Source organism: Colletes latitarsis, chromosome 8 (assembly GCF_051014445.1).
Source record: "Colletes latitarsis isolate SP2378_abdomen chromosome 8, iyColLati1, whole genome shotgun sequence".
NCBI lineage: Eukaryota > Metazoa > Arthropoda > Insecta > Hymenoptera > Colletidae > Colletes > Colletes latitarsis.
Window position 1 is genome coordinate 30415940 of NC_135141.1, and position 20258 is coordinate 30436197.

A 20258-nucleotide genomic window follows, 5' to 3' on the forward strand; every position below is an offset into this window, starting at 1 on the left:
GCTCGAGTTCACTTGGAACCACTTCTGTTATTTGATTTTAATTGCTTTGGAAATAATTACTGCCTTCAATATTTAATCTAAATTCCAAACGCTAAGAGTGCAAAAGTCGTATTCTAGTCTGAACCGATAACTTAGTAATTATACCACCGACGAGGTATACCTCGTCTGTGATTATACCGCACAAGGTATACCTGGTCTACGATTATACGGAAATGGCAAGAGAACTTACGTGTTTCCTTACGATAATTTATAAATTGTTTGTTAAGTAGAAATGTACTGCTCCTGAGATTTAATTTGGATTACTTGCAAAATTAAGTTCTCCCAATATTTAGTCTAAATTCCTAACACTGGAAGTGCTAAATTCGAATTCCTGTACGAACCGATAACGTTGGAAGTTGGCGAACCTCCAATCCGTATAACAGAAAAAAGCATTGCATCCAACCGGTACATTAAATGAATACCGAATTTTATCTAAACTTAATCTTTAATTATACTCTAAGTATACAAAAGGAAAGGGTTTTATTGCAATATAACGAAACGTGCAGTAACTTTCTTACATGAAGTTGTATTCAGGTTGGGTATTTTTTTTGGTACGATTGCATACTTGCTACGTGAAGTTCGTCCTGTTCATCCATGCGTTAAACGCAAGAGCAAATTATGTGGTTGCGTTTAGTTTGATTATTTAAAGTGTAATACATGTTATTGTCGTAATATAATTCTTTTTACGTACAATTTGTGCGTTCATGTGTCATTGATGTATGTGGTGTATCATACCTCGTGTAATTGTCAGAATTATTAAACCTTCGCGAGTCGAACGACAAGATGCAGATGAAATTAAGTGCACATCGACAGTCTACAAATATCAAAGTAACAGATTTAGTTCTTACGAGAAAAGTTGGAGGTAATATAATTGATCAACGACCACGCCTTTCTCATGATGGAGAGTGAGTATTAATTTAACAAATACAAGAATCTTGAGATCTTAGTGTAGTTTTACTGTTATTTCACTAAACAATTTATATTGTTACAGAATAATGTATATAATACACTTAGGTTTGTATATAGGAATTGTTGACAATGGAACCTGAATCCAAAGTGACAACTTTTCTTAAGCCATTGCGTACAAGTACCATCGTACCTACAACTGTCTTTGGTTGCATGATTGCAGTTAAAACTACTAATGGCATATTGGCAAAAGGAATGATGGAAGAAGTAAGTGCCTTCAAATATATTTCGTATAAATTTTGTCTTCTATAGTGTGCAATTATAGTATAGTGAAAGAGCTCAGAGTCCAACAGGTAAATAATATTTATTTCAAAATACATCTGTAATAAATGTGATATATATTAATACTATTGTATTAATACTATTATAATACTATTTGTTGATTATAGTATGATTACAGATTTTGTCTGCCAAAAAAAATGAGGAAATGAGATTTTCCCACTCTAAACAAAGAGGGGAAAGATGATTTCTAAGACTACAGTAAAATATAATTTAGTAATTTATTTTACAAATAATGTAATTATCCCTGTAGAATAAATCACTAAATATGTTTAAATAATATAATTCGTTAGTTTTCTCTGCATTATAGTAATGATTGTAAGTACAAGTAAATGCAAACAGAAGTATCGTGAACTTTGTAATACAATTAGAAAATAAATTTTTGAAAAATACCTATAATCTCCCATTAGTTACATCAAATGTATACAAAATCAACCAACTAAATATTATGCTTCACTAATATGCAAATTATCGATTAAAAGACAATGATCAGCAGAAGAAATGCCGTGATCAGTATTTCTGATGTTTTTTAGTTCTTTTTGGTAAAAATAAAGCTTAGTTGTACGGCTTCACGTCTCTTTTATGATATATTTGTACTTTAATATCGATCTATCGCAGTATTTTATTTTTAAACTTGAAATATACGAAACATTTTTCTTTTGGCTTTTATTTGACGAATAACACATAAATTTAACAAAATTAGGTAACATTGAAATAGAAGTATTCTATAGATGTATGAAATATTTGTCTGGCCTTTTACACTAGAATGTAAAACGGGTTGCTTAGACCTAGAGCAGGGGAAAATTCGTATGTAGGTAGCTAAACAACTAGTTCATAACTAAGTATCCCATTAATGGAAATAATAATTTTCATTGCTTCTCGTTAATCTTGCATTGAATATATGTTATATTCGCATTTGTTGTGTGGCTAATTAATTTCTAATTACGCGGACGCGAGCATACACGATCGAAACATTGCTCGGTCTAAAGTTAACTTCCCGCGTCCCGTTCGAAGTATTATTTCATCGACGTTACATACGTTTCCCGGGCCTGTTTACGAAAACCATAATGAGAAAGTTATCTCGATAAACGATCCTCGGTGATTTTCGAGAGAATAAGCCTCCCTTCCGTTCTAGCTATGCATTCGCGCGTCGTCAGTAAAAATGAGCCTGGGGTCTGACACGAGCTGATAGCCACCGCGGATAGAAGTAAATAGGGGGAAGCGAAAGAGAACGAACGAGAAAGAGGGAGGGTGGACAGGAGGGACGTTCCGGCAATACACGAGCGGGACACGTAGCGTCCGATTCAGTCTGCATCCGACCGCCGCGAGTGTCGCGTCGCGAAGCTGTGGTCGAAACTCGGGGGGACACGAGACTCCGGTACGAGTCAGTCGTGCGTGCGAGCGAGTGCGCGTGATACGACACCGCGGTCCCTTATTCCGTATCTAGCGTTCAACCCCTGTTTATTTAGTATCTCGCTCTTTCAGCCGGGTCATAATCACCAGTCGGGAGAGAAAAGCCGGCGAAAAATCGGAGCCGGGGTGTATCGGTGTTAGAGGGAGAGAGAGAGATAGCGGGTCACTGAACGACCGTACGAAGGTAGGAAGAGGGAGTAAGAAAAATAAAAGAGAGACAGAAAGGGATTCTCGTCGCGACGTACACACACGTATATATACACGTGCGAAAGCCAGAGGAGAGACGTGAACACGCGCGTGCGCACCCGCGTATCACATACACGTACACACACCGTAAAGCCCCAGAGGGTGAGAGACAGAGAGAAAGAGACTGAGAGAGTGAACGAGTGTGTGTGAGAGAGAGAGAGAGACAGACGGCGACGACACTGTGCAGGAAGAGGCAAGAGAGCCAGTGACACCGGGAGGGTCGGGTGTTCCTCGTGCAAAACCGCCACCGGAATATATGTCGTGAGTGTGCGGCCGAAGATCCGCGGATAGAGGCCGGCGCGATAGTGCGTGCGGGGCTTTAAGAAGGGAAAAAAAACGCAAAGACTCCGGGTGAAAAGCAATGCGGGTTCATTGACTGCGTGCCGCGCAATGGCCGCATGTTCGTGGCCGGTGCACAGTGCATGTGTGACAGGAGCTACGAGGAGGACGACGCCGAGGACGACGAGACCGAAGATACCGGCTACAGCCGACATCGAACTCGAGACCTACTGAAGTACTCTTCGGGCATCTGTGCGATCGAGGACGCGCCTCGATCGAAGCTGCGATAAGAACGAGGAACACCGGGATCGCTGGTCGTTTTTAGGTGAGTGAATCTCTCAAATCGAGTACGCCGGTTTCATAGGTTATATTTAGTTTTACATTTTATTCCGCGATTCGTAAACTACCGAGGATCGAACCTCCACCGATGTTCGTGTCCCGGGTGGATCGACACGAATCGATCGAGAGGACACACACGGTATCACAAATCTCCGAAATACACCTTCGAACCGCGATAATTTCGATTCTCGAGAACGCTTGACGTATGTCGCTACACGTACGCGCCTCTTTAAGAATTCTCGTTCGCAAGATCGTACCGATGCATCATGGGCAGCATCAAACCGACCTAATTTTTCACTTCCACGGTATTTAATAATACGTTCCACTTTCGTTCGGCCGTGCACGGTCGTTTTAAATTTTAGTTTTAAATGGAGTAAGCGCATTTGGCGGATATCAAGGGCGTAGGGTCATTCACTGCGACCGGTGTTTTCTCGTTCGAAGGTTGTTCGTACGTCAGTGTCTCGTTCTAGGAAAATATTTCGATTGTGATTCGAAGGATATTTAACGCCGTTCGACGTGTTTTTCTCTTTTAACTGTGCCCGTTCATTTTTCTAGGTTAGATAATAAACCTATTTTTTTTTTTTTGGATTCTTGCGACATGCGAGATATAATAACTTCGATATTTTAGTCGATAATGAAAGTACGCTAGTTTTCTCCGCAGTCGATAGGTCGATGTTCTAAATGTATTACCATAGGATTTGCGAGCAAGTTTATCGGTCGAAAATATCTGGAAACCAAGTTCAATATTTGAACAAATTTGTCAAGTGTTCGCCGTGGAAGCGTATGATTTTCCATCGAAAGCGTTATCGAAAATATTTCACGCGAGATTCGACGATATTATCGGAGCCAGATATTTTCTCGTTGTAAAAATGAATTCTTTTACGTTCGAGGACGAAGAAACGAAGGACACGTTCGCCCTCTTGTAATAGCCTTATCGCCAATATGTGAGCCTTACCTACCGTAGGTATTATTTGCATTGAATTTTAATAATAACACTTAATTGAGCGCTTGCCCTGGTACAGCCAATCTTTCTGTTTCAAAAATTTGGTCAATGACGAAGCGCAGCAAACATTTAAAAAAATAGGACGAGCATTACAGGTTGTCGGTATTATCGTCTTAAAAGTAGAGCCATTTTGGTACTTTGCTCGTTAAAATTCTAATTCCATATCTAATCAATGAATGGCAGACTTTGCCACGAGTCGACAATACCTTATCTTTGTGCTCCCGCTATTGCTATGGTTCGCTTCTCGAAATTCGGATAAACTACTTAAACAGGGACAGATTGATAGGAAGGAACTAGGATAAAGATTACACAACGTGGCATTAGAGACTATAAGTTTTAGATTTTCTTATTGGTAGGACTGGACCTGCAAATTTAACAAGAGAAAATAATCATTAAAAATAAAGAGTAGCAACTAAAAATCGGTTTCTAACAAGTTTATTATATTCTACAAAAATCATTGTATTTAAAAAAATATACAAGCTATTATATTTGCTTTTATTTATCAAAATTTGTTCGTCGCAAGATAGAAGGATATTTCGATCGTGAACGTTTACAGAGCAGTATATTAATTATATTATTAGTTGTATTCAAATCGGTGACAACTGAAAGCGACGATGCACGCGAGACGACGTTTAACCGATGCGAGTAGCAATCGCTTCAAAATGTTATGACACGTCTATTCGACGGCGGGCTATTTCAATTAGGTGTGTGTTTGATTTCTGATGGTCGAAAACACCGATTAGGCCGGACGATTGTAGCGTTGAAAGGAACAACTTCGTTTTGGAACAAATCCAACCGGCTGACTTGTGTATTCTAATCAAGTAAATCAGGATAAGTACGTGTTTTTGCCCCGCTCACGCGTACGATTGCGAGGTAATTAGTCGGCGAGGAAGCAGAAAAATTAAGTCACACGGCCGTAGTCGCACTGCAAACGGTCGTTTGCATTGTTTATGTAACGTTTCCTTTGTCCGTACCAAATTAGTTTCTCCCCCTGCATTGTCGTTCGTTGTTTCTCTTGCTCGTGCACACGCTCTTTCTAAAGCACTTAATTGTACGACGATTAGTTTATCCAACGGAAAAAAACAATCGTTTTTTGCTGACCGGGAACAATGTCAGCGGAAAAACGAATCGAGATGATCACATACAGCTGAATAGAAACGGGGTACATTTTTTAATCGTCTGGAAGAATTAACTAAAAATACTTGGAACAAACGAAAGAATAGAGATCTCGTTCGAAAAGAAAACGCAAGTGACCATGAAACGTTCTTGATGAAATCACTTATTGATTTTTCTCTGTGAAATCGGAGCGCGGGTCTGTCGATACCGTTTAACGCTCGTTCGATTCAACGTATTTTCCGAGACACATCCATTTATTAGGTTAAAATAGGCCAGCGTGCATATTATGTTGGAGCTTTTAAAGCATCGAGTACTTTATGGAGCGATAAAATCATTTAGAGTGGTCGATCATTTAATTCCGTAGAGCGGTGTAAACTGAAACGGCAACGCGTGTTTTCATAGACAGTAAACAGTTTACAAACCGTAAAAACATTATTAGAACGCAGAAGAATGTCTCGTTTGAATGGCGCGCGTTTAGATGAGGTGTCGTGGTATTCCTCGAAGCGTATTTATAAATACCAGATGTAAGCGGTGGTAATCGTCGAGTGGACGGTCATCGAAATTCGAAGTCGTAATCTCGTTTGCGGCTATCGAGCCGTTGGTGTTCATTGATCTTACGGTTTAATGGACGAGATCGTTCAACTCGCGATACGAGACGTACAACTCGCGATGAGATAATTGTGCTAAATTATCGTATATTGTCATTGATAAAATACACATCGCTGCAGATATCCTCCTAGGCTTATTAACAAATTCAAAAGATACCGTGTACACCGTACGCTTCCTGTAACGTATCGATCCGTACGTTAAGACTCTAAAATACCTCGGCGTGTCTTGTAACTTTCCTCCCCCTCCCGCTGCGATATGTAAACAAACCACGCGGAAAACACACGGAAACGCGAAATCTGGATCGATCATGGTGACTATAAACCTCGCAACAACAACGACGAAACATCGGTCCAAGCTAAATTCGTTTATCCACTTCTCGTCATTACGTGTCGTCGATCGTCGCTCGAGAGAGACACGGAATTAACGGTACTATTTTCGCAACGAGCGTGCCATAACCTTCCACAACGTTCTCGATTTCGATCACAGCGCTACGAGACGTTCGAGCGTCGATACGCAGAGCACCGTCGTCGCGCGCACCTAGCTTCTAGTCGCATTGGTACTAATTTCACGTTCGAAGGTTGACACGCTTGACGAAATCGCCGCCCGAACGGAAATGGAAAACGCTGTTTAACCGGCGATCGGTATGGCGCTCGTTTCGAGCTCGCGGCCGTGAAATTAAAATTGCGTTGCCCCACGAACGAGCTAATACCAATCAACTAATTAGGGACACTCGTCGAAATCCTGCGTCGAGATGCCCCGTGTCGTATACAAGCCACTCATCCGTGACTAATGCCTAACAGTTGGCGGGTGAAAATTGGCGCGATGTAAATATGGGACGAGTTCTCATGAGCGCGGCGTATATCCGCTCGATTTACTTCGTCAGCTTCAAACGCAACGTACGACCGTTGCACTCGCTGTTCCCTCCCACTACTCTTTAACCACCCAGCCCGCCATTTTCGTCTTCGTTACTCGCGCGCGCGCGCGCGAACCGCGTTAAACAAATCCCGCTTGATACATAACGGCGATCTAACGCGCGATAGTCGAGCGATTATGCGAAGAATTCGGAAGCTGATCGACGCGAGCCTGCAGCTCGGATACGCTGCTTGGACGGAAATAGGTGACCCATATATACAGCGTGTTTCAGAAATACATGTAAATACTTAATGAGTCGGATCTATGCACCGAGGTAAAAAATGTCGTTCGAACGAACGTTCTGCGTACCTTGCTTCTCGAATTACGTACGACTATAGAATATGTTTGAAAAATTCGATTTTAAATGGCGCAAAAAGTAAACATCGAGTCAATGTTTGCTTATTTTAGCGTGTAGTTTCGTCTCTTTAAGCGTTTACATGCATTTCTGTTTCGCGAAATGAAATCGAAGTTTTCGAGACGGCTCTTTGTAGTCGCGCTTCGGAAGAATGCTGGCAGTACTTTTTTATTTACGTTCGCGAACGTTTGTTTGGAATATCTTCGAGCACGGTAGAATGCTTCGACGTACGAGTTTTACGCTTCGATTTTTTTTCGCGCCGCGTGAATTACATTTGTACGGAACAATAACAAACATACGTTTCTCTCTTCGGAACAAAACGGCGCGATGCAAGTTGAGCGCGAAGGGAGTTCTAGTAATTGCTCTAATGTCCAATAAAATTAATAGTATATAATTATACGTACAAATTTGAACTTGCATTGGATAACGTCGAGTGCTTAGTCTAAAGAGACTTTCAGTCGTTCGTGTAGCATCGTTGCACAACAGTGCTACTTATAATGCCGACGTTGATAGAATTTTTAAAGAACAAAAAACAATCGGAAAGTCAATATTTTCTGTAAGAACATTTCTTGATGAATGGTGAGTAAACATGAATATGTACATTTAAAGTATAATAAAGTTACTTTGTTTTAATGTCAGTTTCATCGAACGGAACATACATTATAGTGATCGAAGACGTTATTATCGATCCTTTCGCTATTTACATATCGTAGCGTTGAGAATAACACTGTGTTTTTTAGGCGAGCGCTGTTACATCTTGCAGCTGGTATTTTCGCGATGGGAAAACTTCGTTTTGTTTTTACTGGCCTCGTCAGTGGTAACGAATTACCTACCCAGACACGATTACCTTCGGCAGTAGTAATAGACGATCATGAATGAACGCGCGAGCGCGATGCTGCGGCTACTCGCGAGCACGTATCCGAGGCATTCGTTGCAACGTGTGGCATTCTACGTGAATATCAGATACGCCGCGGCGGAATGAACTGCTCGTAATTCTAAACTTACAACCCATAGACCGCATTAAAATTGTCTCTCGGTGCGCAGGAGGCGAGAACGTGCTCGAGGATTTGCTCTATCCCGCTTCGAAATAGAGACACTTGACATTGCTTCTCGCGACGATCCTTCGCGTATTCCTTTTTCACGGAACTTTGATCCTCGACTTTCATTCACGAATAACGATTAGAAGCTTCAGGTTCGTTCGTCGACCAGCCTCCGTTAACATATCTACGAATTATGCTAAATCATTTAATCTAGTATTATTTTCAGACGTCTATTATTTCTGGGTTTGTTTCTTCATTCGATCGGTCGTATCTTCCTACTAGTAGAGACAATGGAGGTTCCGCTTGTAGATAGGGACTTTGATCGAACCTTGACCCGTTTTCAAATTGAACTTTTATTTACCGATTGTGAAACGCTTCCCTTCATTATTGAAATTTGCGTTCTTATTTAAAGAGTAGCGGATAAATCAAAATTTTATACGTAGATAAGATTCTTGTCAAAGAGCAGTCTCTCGGCTCGGGAAAGAATGCCGCCATAAATTTTGTAGATAATCGCAACAGTTGCGTAGCACATTCTCCTTTATCGAATTCGAAAAGCAAACTCTGTTGGTACGTTTGTTTAGTATATTTCTTTTACTGAAAATTGTTAACCGTACGACTGGAAATTGAAGCCCACGAGAAAAAAATGTAACCCACTTAAGTAAAAGTGGGATTAAAGCTAAGAAACTGTAGAAGTTACTAAACTTGTTTCGATAACGCTTAGATAACGCGCTTTAAACCGAAGCACTTATGCTATCGATGATAAAAATGTTTGGAATCGGTGGTCACGTACCGAATTAATAAAATACCGAATGCCCTATTTTCCTCAATATCGAGGAAAACTCGACCGTGCGTCCATCTTGCCCTATGCTCGAGCTCCGTATCAAACAGCATCAGTCTCGAGGAGACAATCGTTCAAACATTACCGTGTCGACATTCCCGTTGAAAACTTTGCAAGTTCCATTTCCTCCCCGATCGAGACCTAGCTCGCAAAAATCATCTTGCGTTTTCTTATTTTTCAGACGACCTCAACCGAAGTTCCGAGAAGAAAGAAAAAGTCTCCACGCTACGTTTCTGACGCGATTCCCCCGCGAACTTTGTCGTGCAATTTCACTCGTGGAAACTCTCGATCCGTACCAATCCTCTCACACGTCGAATCGTCACCGTGTCCAGATGATCGCGCCAAAGAGAACTTTAGAGACTTTAAATCGTTCCGACGTTTGACCAATCGAGCAACACTCGTGAAGTTCTTCCGTATCTTGTTCGATCTTTCGATCCCCCGGAAGACAGGGATTAACGGGTCCCCGGGATAGCATCCATCGTCTCGGTGGGATTTGATGCTCGCGAACAAGTACGAGGATCGCGAGTCATCGTCGACGTCGAGTCGCGGCAGTCGCGTGCGAAAATGTTCCGTTGCTGACGCCAGTCAGCAGAGTGAGCGTCGTTGTCGTCGCGGTGCATCATCTTCGTCGTTTCGGGTCGCGTCGGTGGACGTATTTAGGTGGCGGGACAGTGAGAATATTCGCTCCGCGTTTGGCGTCGTGGTTGTCGTCGTCGTGCGTTGTTGTTCAGCCAGTGGTGTTCGGCAGTGAGAGAAAGATAAGAGGGAGAGGCGGGCAGCTATAACCGGCAACCACACGGTGGACATGATTATTTCAAAGGATCTGTTCCTCTTTGGCGACCAAGATTACCTGCGCCTTCCCAGTAACGAGAAGCGCCAGCAACGGGCAATGGGCCGACCGATCATCAATGCTCCCAGGTGAGTGCCTTTCACGAGTTTCATGCATGATCACCTGTCCTCCGTCGCACGGAGAGACGTTGCACCACGGGTTTTCTAGCTTGGAATATTTAGAGGATACAGCCTCTATTTATTCCACGAGATAAGCAATCGTCTGTTTTATACTAATTATTTTTACCAAACGTTTCGCTCGTATCTTCGACTCTTTATACGTCTTAATGATCGTGCTCGAGTCAGGCTCGATGGTTTTAGGAACTCCATTTAATCCTACCGTCTGAATCAGAAAGCACATATCGCGTACAAGTTGAAGAATTCTCGATACCTTTATATTTTTTATGCGTTTGAAACAAGTAGCGTAAAAAACAGTATTTTATATTAGAATTCTCGATACTATAATTAATTATAGATTGCGAGTATAGCTTGTCAGATATCTGGAACAGGTATTAATGGTTTTTGGAGTTCCTTTTTCGAATATCGGAGAATCAACGACTACGCTAGACATGCAAGGTTTTGTTGGCAAAACGAGCAAAAAAAAAGGCAAGGAAACGCGAATTGCAATGCGGGAATTAGTCATTCATCGTTATAAAAGTGGGACAAGTTTACGAGACATAAATATTGTAAATAGAAGTTGTTCTGCGTCGCGGATTTATAACAAGAAGAAAATACGAATTCGATTAATGATTTCTTCAACTTCTGTGCGAACTTCCTGTCTTACACACGCGCGTACAATGTCATTACGAAGTAGCATAAATCTTCTTCTAGCTTGACAATTTGCATCATTAAACGGGAGACATATAGACAGTCAGTTTGACAAATTGCACGCGCGAACGGAGACGCGATTAAACCAAAATTGAGAAACAAGGCAGCGAAATAAATTCTGTTGGCGTACAGGTTATTACTCTATTTTGTCGAGTTCTACATTCGATCAAATAGACGTTCGATTTCCTGTACCAGTATCAACGTAAATTGCATTCTTTCGACTAATTTTGGTACTAATTTAGAAAATTAACTTCCGATGCAAAAACGTGCTTGCTGGCGTTAAAAGTTGTACAAAATTCACGTGTAACCCATTTCCATACATATCGGGCGTTGTAATTACAGATTATTAAAAGAAATTGTTTCGTGCATTAAAGTTAGCGAAGCATCGCGTGATTTTTCTAGATAACGAACGTCGATCTTGACAAAAATATAATTCGGTATTTAGCGGGATAAGAATCCCCACGAACGTTCGATTCTCACGCAGTCCTGGCGCGGAATTAGATTTTTCTCCACGACCAGGCTACTTGTTGAATTTTTTTTTAAATTATTCACGCGATCTCCATTTTGCTCGACGATAACAGCGTTTGTGTTGCTCGACGGTATTGTTCCCTGTCTTGTTTGTTCGTTACGTACACGGGAACAAAGAGAGGGGAATAAAAACAAAAGAAGACATCGAGGCGTGACGGTAATTAACGTTGTCCAGGCGCGCGTATGACTGTTAAATTCCTTATCGCGACTGATAGTCGATGATCTCTTTCGAAAGAAGCCCGAGGCGACGACGGTGGACGGGTACCTTATCGTTCGGTGTTGTAAAAAAAATATCTCACCGTGTAATGCGCGTCGCTAAACGAATCCACGCGAGTTCGCGGTCGTAAAATCCCGTCGACCTTCGTCGTGTCATCGGGGATAGTCGATTGTTCGCTACGGTTCTCCATTTGCCTGCATCGTCGCTTCGCGCCTTAAATATTATCAATCGATGGTCGGTCGTTGCACCCTGCGTCTCCGTTTTATCGCCCCCGTTGGACAAAATTTATTTATACCGTTCGCAGTTGTTTATTCCCGACCAGATTCGACGAACGCGTCTCGAGCTGTTTGCGCACGTGTTTGTTTGCGCTCGTCTTCATCGGTGGCCAAACAATGACGTGCTGCTTCGTTAAGCTCCAAGCGAAACGCTGTCGTTCCTTGACGAATATATTGCCATGAACGTGATTTTTGCGTTAGAACAGCTGACGTGGCGTTTTTTCTCCTATTTTTTTTATCTTTCGTAATGTTTATTCCGAAGATTTTCGTCGCGAACATCGTAGGTACCCGTGTACGCTTGCTAACGATCAGTCATGTTTTTCTAGCTTCAAACAGCGGTTTTGTTGTTTCTAGAGTTCACCACGAATGGATATTTTAGAATTTTCCACGCGTAACGATTATTCTGGTTTCTATAATTTTTAATAACGATTGTCCAATTTATGCAGCGATATTTCTGCAGATCTTTGTATCGATCTCGCGGTTTTCCGCAAGTGGGACGTTGCTGTTTAATGGGTTAACGACACGGTTGTAAAGTTTGCGGGTTTTCGACAGAGACGAGCTGTAGAATTTGTTGCCGGATATCGTCGCGGTTCGCGGAAATGATAAATCGTATTTTGATGAGAGTGCATTCCGCGTCAAGCTGGCCGCGCGTGTGCGTCTTTCCTCAGATCTTCGTTTCGAAAGCGTTTCGAGGTATCGATTACCTTTCCACGCGTTTCGAAACCCGGTTCGCCTTTACGGAACCGTGCCCTGGCGCAAATTGGCGCCCAGAAACGAGCCAGAAGAATTTTTTCGTACTTTTTCTGCTGGGTTTCCACATCGAATGGAAATAGTTTGTTCCTCTTTACCACGATCCTACCAGGATACGAAGATCGACCGTCTTCGAGCATTATAAATTTAATACGTCGTTACTATATGAATTTATTCGGTGACCCTATAGTTCCTCAAACTTGGTACGTGACCAAAAGTCGCATTCGGGCACGATTAGGGTTAAAAAGTATTATCGAATGATTTAAAAATTTTAATATTGTGAGATTTGTTCCAGACTTTTGTTAAAAAATATTTGTCGAAGCTTACGCGACTGTTTTGCGTTATTTTACACTGTATGTCATACAAATGTCTGGATATTATTAGATACCTCTAGGTGCCAGTGCCCCATTTATGAGACAGGTGGCAACTTCGATCGCAAACCAGTGTATTTCGATTCGATAAAAATTCATATTCGTTTGCGAACTCTTCCTGTAATATTTATCTGTTTTGAAAATTTTGAAAAGCTCCAGTGTCGCACCGTACACGTTCGCGCGCCCGAAATGCGAGAAACGATCGGGATTAAACGGTTGAATTCTTTATCGGTGTCAACGCCACGACGCTTCAGAATTCCTGATATAGACTGTCTCTTGGCGAACTGTAAATAAAACGAATGTAAGCTCTTGCCGTTATCGTCGCCGCGACCCGCTCCATTCGATATCCGAACTTGCCAAACACATGGAGCTTGCGCCACTGGTCCGAACAGAAGAATTCACTGGCACTTTGCCAGAAAGTTTACTTTTTCATATCGATATTCGCTAAATTTGCATTTAAAAATCTTTTAAATGTCTTTTTTAATCCGACAATAGTTCGGACATTCGATTCACAATTTATTTCAGGTGAATTTAAACACTGAGGATAGTATAATACTTATACAGTGTTTTTTATATTTCAATGGTTGTAAAAGAAGGTCGCTAAAATTGCTTTCGTTGCCCGTTTAATGTAAAAAGACTATAAAGTTTTACCGCGAGTGGGAGAAAATTGAATTCTCGGAGGGTTAGTGGATGGTTGTAAAATACTTAGCGAGCTATACGGAGATCGTAAATAAGAGTATCAAAATAATTTTAATTAGGGACGTCGAAGGCTCGTGAATACGAGATCGTGCTTTGAAAGCTGCTAAGTCTAAATAAATACTCGGATGTGGTTGGTTGTCTCAGATAAAGGCTATAAAATCGCTACTTCTATGTGTCATTAGGCGCTCCATATTTATAAATTTTCTGTTTCTTATCGCGAGACGTTATTTATCTTACCCCGCGTAGGTATTATTGGTTCTTCGCAACCAGACTTCGCGTTAAATTGAACACACGATGTTCTATTTTCGGTAGCGTTCAGTCATTGCTCCTTTATATTATAGAAACGGCTCGTGGATGTTTTTCTTTTCGTAATTAAATTCAGCCAAGTCAAACTATCGAACCAAAACCAATTCAACAAAAATAGGGTTAATTCTATTAAAAGTAAATTTAAATTCTCCAAATACACTGCACTTTCCTTATTCATTGCATGCTCAACGTTTAAATTTAATTACCTCGAAAACGAAGTATTGTACCAGCAGAGTACCCAACACGAACGCCTAAAAAGTTTCGAGTACGGTTCGTTTATGGGACTTTCTATTCGCCGAACGAAAAAGGCCAAAATAAATAATAATTAGACGGAACGGGGTCCATCCGGGTTTCCCGTGCTCGAAATTACCGTGGCGGAACGTCTCCGGCGACAAAACGAAGATCGAAGCCGCAGAAACGTCCGCGAGAGGATTTCTAATAGCGCGGCGGATAGCATCTATTCCATTCCCATTACTCGCGCAACTATCGCGGGTAAGTGGTATAGACGAGCGATACATCTCTAACCTAGAAACGGTCGATCGAAAGAAAAATCGGTGGTTTCTCCTCCGGAGAAAAATCGAGTCTTCCGCTTGGAGATGAAACCGTTCCAGTTTCCCATGCGTGACCCAGTGGAAGGGACTCGTTGAACGCGCGTTCTCCTTATCGTCTCGCTCGGGCGTGGACGCGTCCAGAAGGAAGAAAAGCGGTTTCCTATCCTCCTTGATGCATATATTTAATAAACACGAGTCTGTTCCCTTTATTTTTAATGCCACGATTCGAACGCTTTCGCACGAGCAATCTTGTGTTTTCGATTCGTCAATAGATAAACTCGAGCGTGTTTGAATAGTTTTAAATTCACGTATCGATTACTGAACTTGTACACTTCGATTTTCAAATTCTGATGCAAGAATCGAAGAAATTCTGGTATTAGTATCGTCCAGATTCAAGTTCAATTCGATGCGGTGCGATGCACTTTGGCCGTGTTCTTTCGAGAGCGGATAAAATGATTCATTCGACGGAATTAGTCAGAGTCGAGATCGTTCGATCACTGGAAACGTTGATCGCACTTTTTTCCACGAGAATTTTTCTGCGTGAATTCGAACGCACTTTTATCGATACGCGTCCACCGAAAATATAATCCGATTCGAAATAGAAACGTTAAGATCACCGCCAGCTTTACAATTTACGTTTCATAAAAATGCTTCGATTATCGATTGCACCATTTTCAAACTATTTGTTTTTTAGGAAACTGAGTCGTTTCTTTCGTTATCTTGGATTAACACAATTTAAAAAATCAGAGTTTCTTTGTTTTCTGATATTTCTTTATGAAAAAAAAAACACGTGTCTTCTTAAAACGTCGATAAACAAATGTGCAAAGTTTGAAAAACCTGTCGATCATGGTGTACGAGAAATAAATTGATGAAGTTGCACCGTTTTTTAGAGTCGTAAACTAGTACTTAAATTGAGAGAGTCAATTTGTTCGAAACGATCGGTTTATTAGTCGAGGAGATAAGGCTCAGAGGAAAGCAGGCTTTTCACGGTGTACACGAACGAGGAATTCACGTACTTGGAAAGACACCTTGCGTTTCGCCGGAGAAGCCGCGACCTCTCCATAAAAGTCTCTCGATAACTGGGTTTCTCTCGGCGTTACTTCTTGCGGCGTCGCATTCAAAACACGATCTCCTTTCTTTTTCGCATTCTCAGAAGCACGCCAGGACCCATCGTGCACGTTTTATGCAATTTCGTCGCATATGGTCGAAGTTGAGCAGACTTTTCGGGCGTTTGGAACGTGCTCCCAATGTAATTTCGACGCTACTTATTAATTTTCTTCCCAATACAAACATTATTTTACCCACGTACATTTTATCTTAACTTACTCACTCGTTACCTACTTGAATGGAACTTAATTTTCAAGATATTTAATCATTCGTATTTTGAACTGAAATAGTTATACAGAAAAAAATAATGCTTAGAAATAAATCGAGAGGCAAGAAATAGGCAAGTTTCGTATCTTCCCTCGCAGGGAACGCAACGAAGATCATTGTCGCGAAAAATGCATTTTCGCTCATCGAGTGGACGGGAGCAGAGGTGGGGCGGGGGGTTAAAATAACGAGCAGCCGCGCTCGCGAGATACAACGAGAGTATTTTGCTTAGGCGCAAAAGTGGAACGAAAAAAAGACCGACGAGGCCCGGTATTCCAGCGGCTGACGGTGAGATGAAATCGAGGACGGTGCACGCAGGCAACCGTGCCATTAAGTAGATTGAATATTACCCTATATTCGGTAGATGCAATCAATAGCCTAGAAAAATGCACTATTCTCCTTCGCGGCTGGTGCGTCCTTGAATCACCTATCAGCTTCGCGTCTAATTTACCGCGGAATGACGACTCGCTTATGTGTGCTCCGTCGTTTCGAGTTACGTCGTTTGAGATGCTTTCGATTGTTGCCTTTTGCGCCGTGATCTCCAATCCTAGATCTTCGTTGTTTATCATTATACTCTGAGAGGTACCGAAAACAATACAAATGTGTGAAATGAAATTTTTCGTACAAGGTCTCGTTCCGGAGATAATCGATTTTAAACATGTTCGGGGCACACGTGCAATTCAATTGACAAAGTTAACATTCTTGCTGCTAATTTTATAGGTTGTATCCGAGATTACAAAACTAGCTTTTGCTTACTAATTGCCTTTATAAAGCGTACAACGCCTATCGGTAACAAGTCTATTGAAATGAGTTTTATTCAAATTACCACGCGCCCCACATATTTACAGAATCGATTATCTCGATACGAGAGCCATCGGTACAAAAATTTTATTCCACGTTCTCTGTTTATTTTTAGGCGAGGAATCGCCCTATTTTCCGTTACACGAATTCTTTATAAGGATTTGTCCTCCGCAATTTAGCAAGTTTACTTGGACTCCGGTTTCTCCGACCTGCTATTTTTTTTCGGAGTTCCGTAGCACCGCGAGTTTCATCCGAGGATCGATGAACCGTCTTCTTCGTTCCGACCGTTAATTTTTTAGTGTGCCTCGACGAGAACCTATTTCGGAGCGTATCGATTCCACCGTTAAAGTCGACGAACTGTTTGCTCTCGGATCGCGAAAGTCGATCCTCGCGTTCGTCGAGTCGACAATTTTGGGAGTATTTGGGAGTATTTGGGAGTATTTGGGAGTAGTAATCAAAATTTCATAGTCAATCGGTTCGTTTGAGACGATTTTTCGAATTTTCACTATTTTTACATCCAGAGACACTTCTTCTCAACCTGTTTAGTCGAAACGAATGTACGTGCTCTGGGAAGTTCCCTTCTAAGTCGACGCCTCTCAGGAATGCAAACAAGAGCGGTTGATCGCGCGCGAATGGCAAACGGAAAAGTAATTGAATGATTTATGAATAATAAATGCTGGTCGGCCTATAATTTTCCCCGTTATAAATATTTCGAGTTACATGTTGGCAATTGCGGCCTCTGAGACGGCCAGCGAGCTCCTCGGCAACTAGTTTCTGTTCCAGTAAACGCGATCGTTCGGTTTACTGTTCCACTGTCGCGCGTTAAAATCACGTTTGCCCGATCAGGTTCGATCGAACAGGAATCGTCGGGCATAGTTTGGGTGCAATTACCAGAGAAACGGCGTTCCTCGTGGCCTTTTTGTCTTCGTAGCGAACGACAGACGTAAGGCCAGAGTCTCGCCATCGGTCGATCAACCATTTCCGAGCCGTCAGTCACGAACTCTACTCTTCACAGAGACATCCAGTACGTGCAGTCGATACACGCGGACCGAAAATATCTGCTAAATGGTTTCTATGTTCCCATCGGAAATCGATTCTGTGTCGCGACATATATTGTCTGTCGTCGCGCGATCGCAAAACTCCGCAGACGCATTGTTTCGTTCCGCCTTCGAAGAGGCTGGATTTTACGCGACCGTGTTTCGTAATTGTCTCTGTTCCGAGCGTTTGACTTCTCCAAGTGTCGCAAACGAGGGATGCGACAGCTGGAGCTGTCGAAAAGTTCCAAGCTCTATTCTTTGTTCAACACGCATCTATGGGATCAGGCGGTAGGAAATAATTACAGCTCCCATGTTTCGTTTCCTCGATCCACAGTATGTATTTGTTCTTTTAGAAAGTTCTGGTCTTTGCTTAATACGTAAGACTATAGGTAGCAAACGACTATCGATTTATTGCATGTTTGGTATTCAACATTAGGTTCAGCAGACAGGATACCTCTAGTCTTATGTAAAGGATTTATCAAGATTCGAAGTATACCAAACAGACAAATGATTACTTAAATTTGTTCCATAATTAAATGTTACACATAGCATTACTATCAGAAAACTGTATTGCTTTGATACGTAGAATCTCACAGGATGAAAATTATTCAAATCGGGAGATAGCAAATGGTTTCCTCCGTATCGTATATTTCAGATTTTTCTGCTGAAATATCAAGTCCGTTAGAAAGTTCTACTCTAATACAGAGGACTTTCTCAGGTTCTAAAATATTAATTTATTCCGTTGTTAGGTTCTTAGCGCATTTTTGTACAGAAGTACAGAACGATTGCAGACTCTGCTCTCGTAACGTACCCGATATATAGGATTAAATTTATCAGAGATCTCTACCTTTTTGCCCAACACTCGTGAATCTCGCAAGATCGTTATTCAAATCAGATGCTAGCAAACGATTACAGCTCATGTTTCGTTTCCTTGATCCACAGTATCGGGTCTGTTAGAAAGCTTTGGCCTTTGCGTAATGCAGACTTTCTCGGACCAAAAATATGAAAAATCGGTAGCAAACTGCTATCTTTTCCATGTTTCAACCGGCATTCAGCGTTGGACTCGACAGACAGGGCACTCCTAGTCTTACGTAAATTTGGGGTGCAAAACCATGCTTCGACCAGATCCGCTACGCGGATTAAGTCGCGTTCTTTGTCTCGTGCACCGTAATTTCCAACGATCGAAAATATGAAAAATAGGTAGTAAACGGCCATCGATCTATTATTGACCTACTCCACTTTCGTCTAACCACTAATACTCACGCAAGAATCTCGCTTCTAGCGTTCGGGTAATTAGTCTTCTAAGCGATTATAGTCACCGGCGAACATGCGAGCAGACGATGAACCGTGAACGGAACAGCTGCTCCTTTTCGTTCGGTTTCTTCTGGAAACGGATTCGCGATCGACGCCCGGTGTCTTCGGCGCTTTGTTTACGCCTAACCCATTCATGGCTGCCGCGTTAATGCATATAAATTCGATGTAATCGCGGTCTGTTCTTGAACCTGCATCACCGAGTCCATTTCTATTTACCCGCGGCGTATCCAGCCTTATAATCTCGAGCCCACTCGCGTTCGTACAATGTAACTCGACCGCGGGCGGCGTTATTTTCAAGGACCTTGCCTTACAACGCCGCAACTATTATCGAAGATCCAGTTTTCGATCAAGATAATCCCTCCCCCGACGCTTCTTCCAGGCCTTCGACGCGCCTGGAACGCCGGGGATTCTCGCCCCGTGGCTCCGGACAATTATTTTCTCCGCGAAACAGTCCCCTTCAGGGTCAAAGGGCTCCGTCTTCGATTTTAAATAAAAATTAATACCGATTCGCAATGGGACTATTTAGATGCTCGATTTGTCTCTTAATTGTTGTCAAGAGTGAGATCGTCGTTGAAGCCTGAAACGAGTATTGTTATTGGGACAGTTACGGTATATCGGAGGGTAGAATTTGCATTCGATGGGTAGAAAATGGAGGCAAGAAGGTCGGGGCTTTCGGCCGCGCGAAATAATGAACGGGTGAGCTGACCAAGCCGCATGCGAGCCCGTATAATAGCCCGTTCTTTCCTTGGTCAGCGTCTTTAAGTTAAACCCGGTTGGTTCGTTCGGTTCGTCGGGCCCAATCAGGCGAACAACCCGTCCGATCGACTCCAAGGGCTACCGGGGACGTCAGTGACCTACCTTATTCCGATGATCCACCGTGTCTTGGATACTCAACTCCACGGGAGAGATTCATCGGACAAACTCTGGGGACATATCAGTTTCTGCTTC

General features: G+C 42.1%; 2 protein-coding genes and 1 long non-coding RNA gene across 5 annotated transcripts in view; 2 read left to right on the forward strand and 1 right to left on the reverse strand.

Annotated features, from left to right (window-relative positions):
• The window catches only part of Evi5 (ecotropic viral integration site 5), a 472270-nt gene that overhangs the window by 32937 nt on the left and 419075 nt on the right, over nt 1–20258 (reverse strand). The gene's annotated exons all lie outside the window — the stretch shown is intronic.
• LOC143344443 (uncharacterized) lies at nt 328–1663 on the forward strand. 2 transcript variants are annotated; one of them, XR_013080103.1, is made up of 3 exons: nt 328–944; nt 1031–1212; nt 1395–1663. It is a non-coding gene; the product is annotated as an uncharacterized LOC143344443 (long non-coding RNA). The 2 variants fall into 2 exon arrangements; XR_013080104.1 differs by having other exon boundaries at nt 1406–1663.
• The window catches only part of E23 (ABC transporter G family member E23), a 171633-nt gene continuing 153974 nt past the window's right edge, over nt 2600–20258 (forward strand). Inside the window, exons 1-2 of one of the 2 annotated variants that reach the window (XM_076771885.1) lie at nt 2600–3547; nt 9616–10352. In XM_076771885.1, the coding sequence (XP_076628000.1) occupies nt 10240–10352 (113 nt within the window). In that variant the 5' untranslated portion in view covers nt 2600–3547; nt 9616–10239. Of the gene's footprint in view, nt 3548–9615; nt 10353–20258 lie in introns of those variants that run through there. The other variant, XM_076771886.1, reaches the window with a different exon arrangement.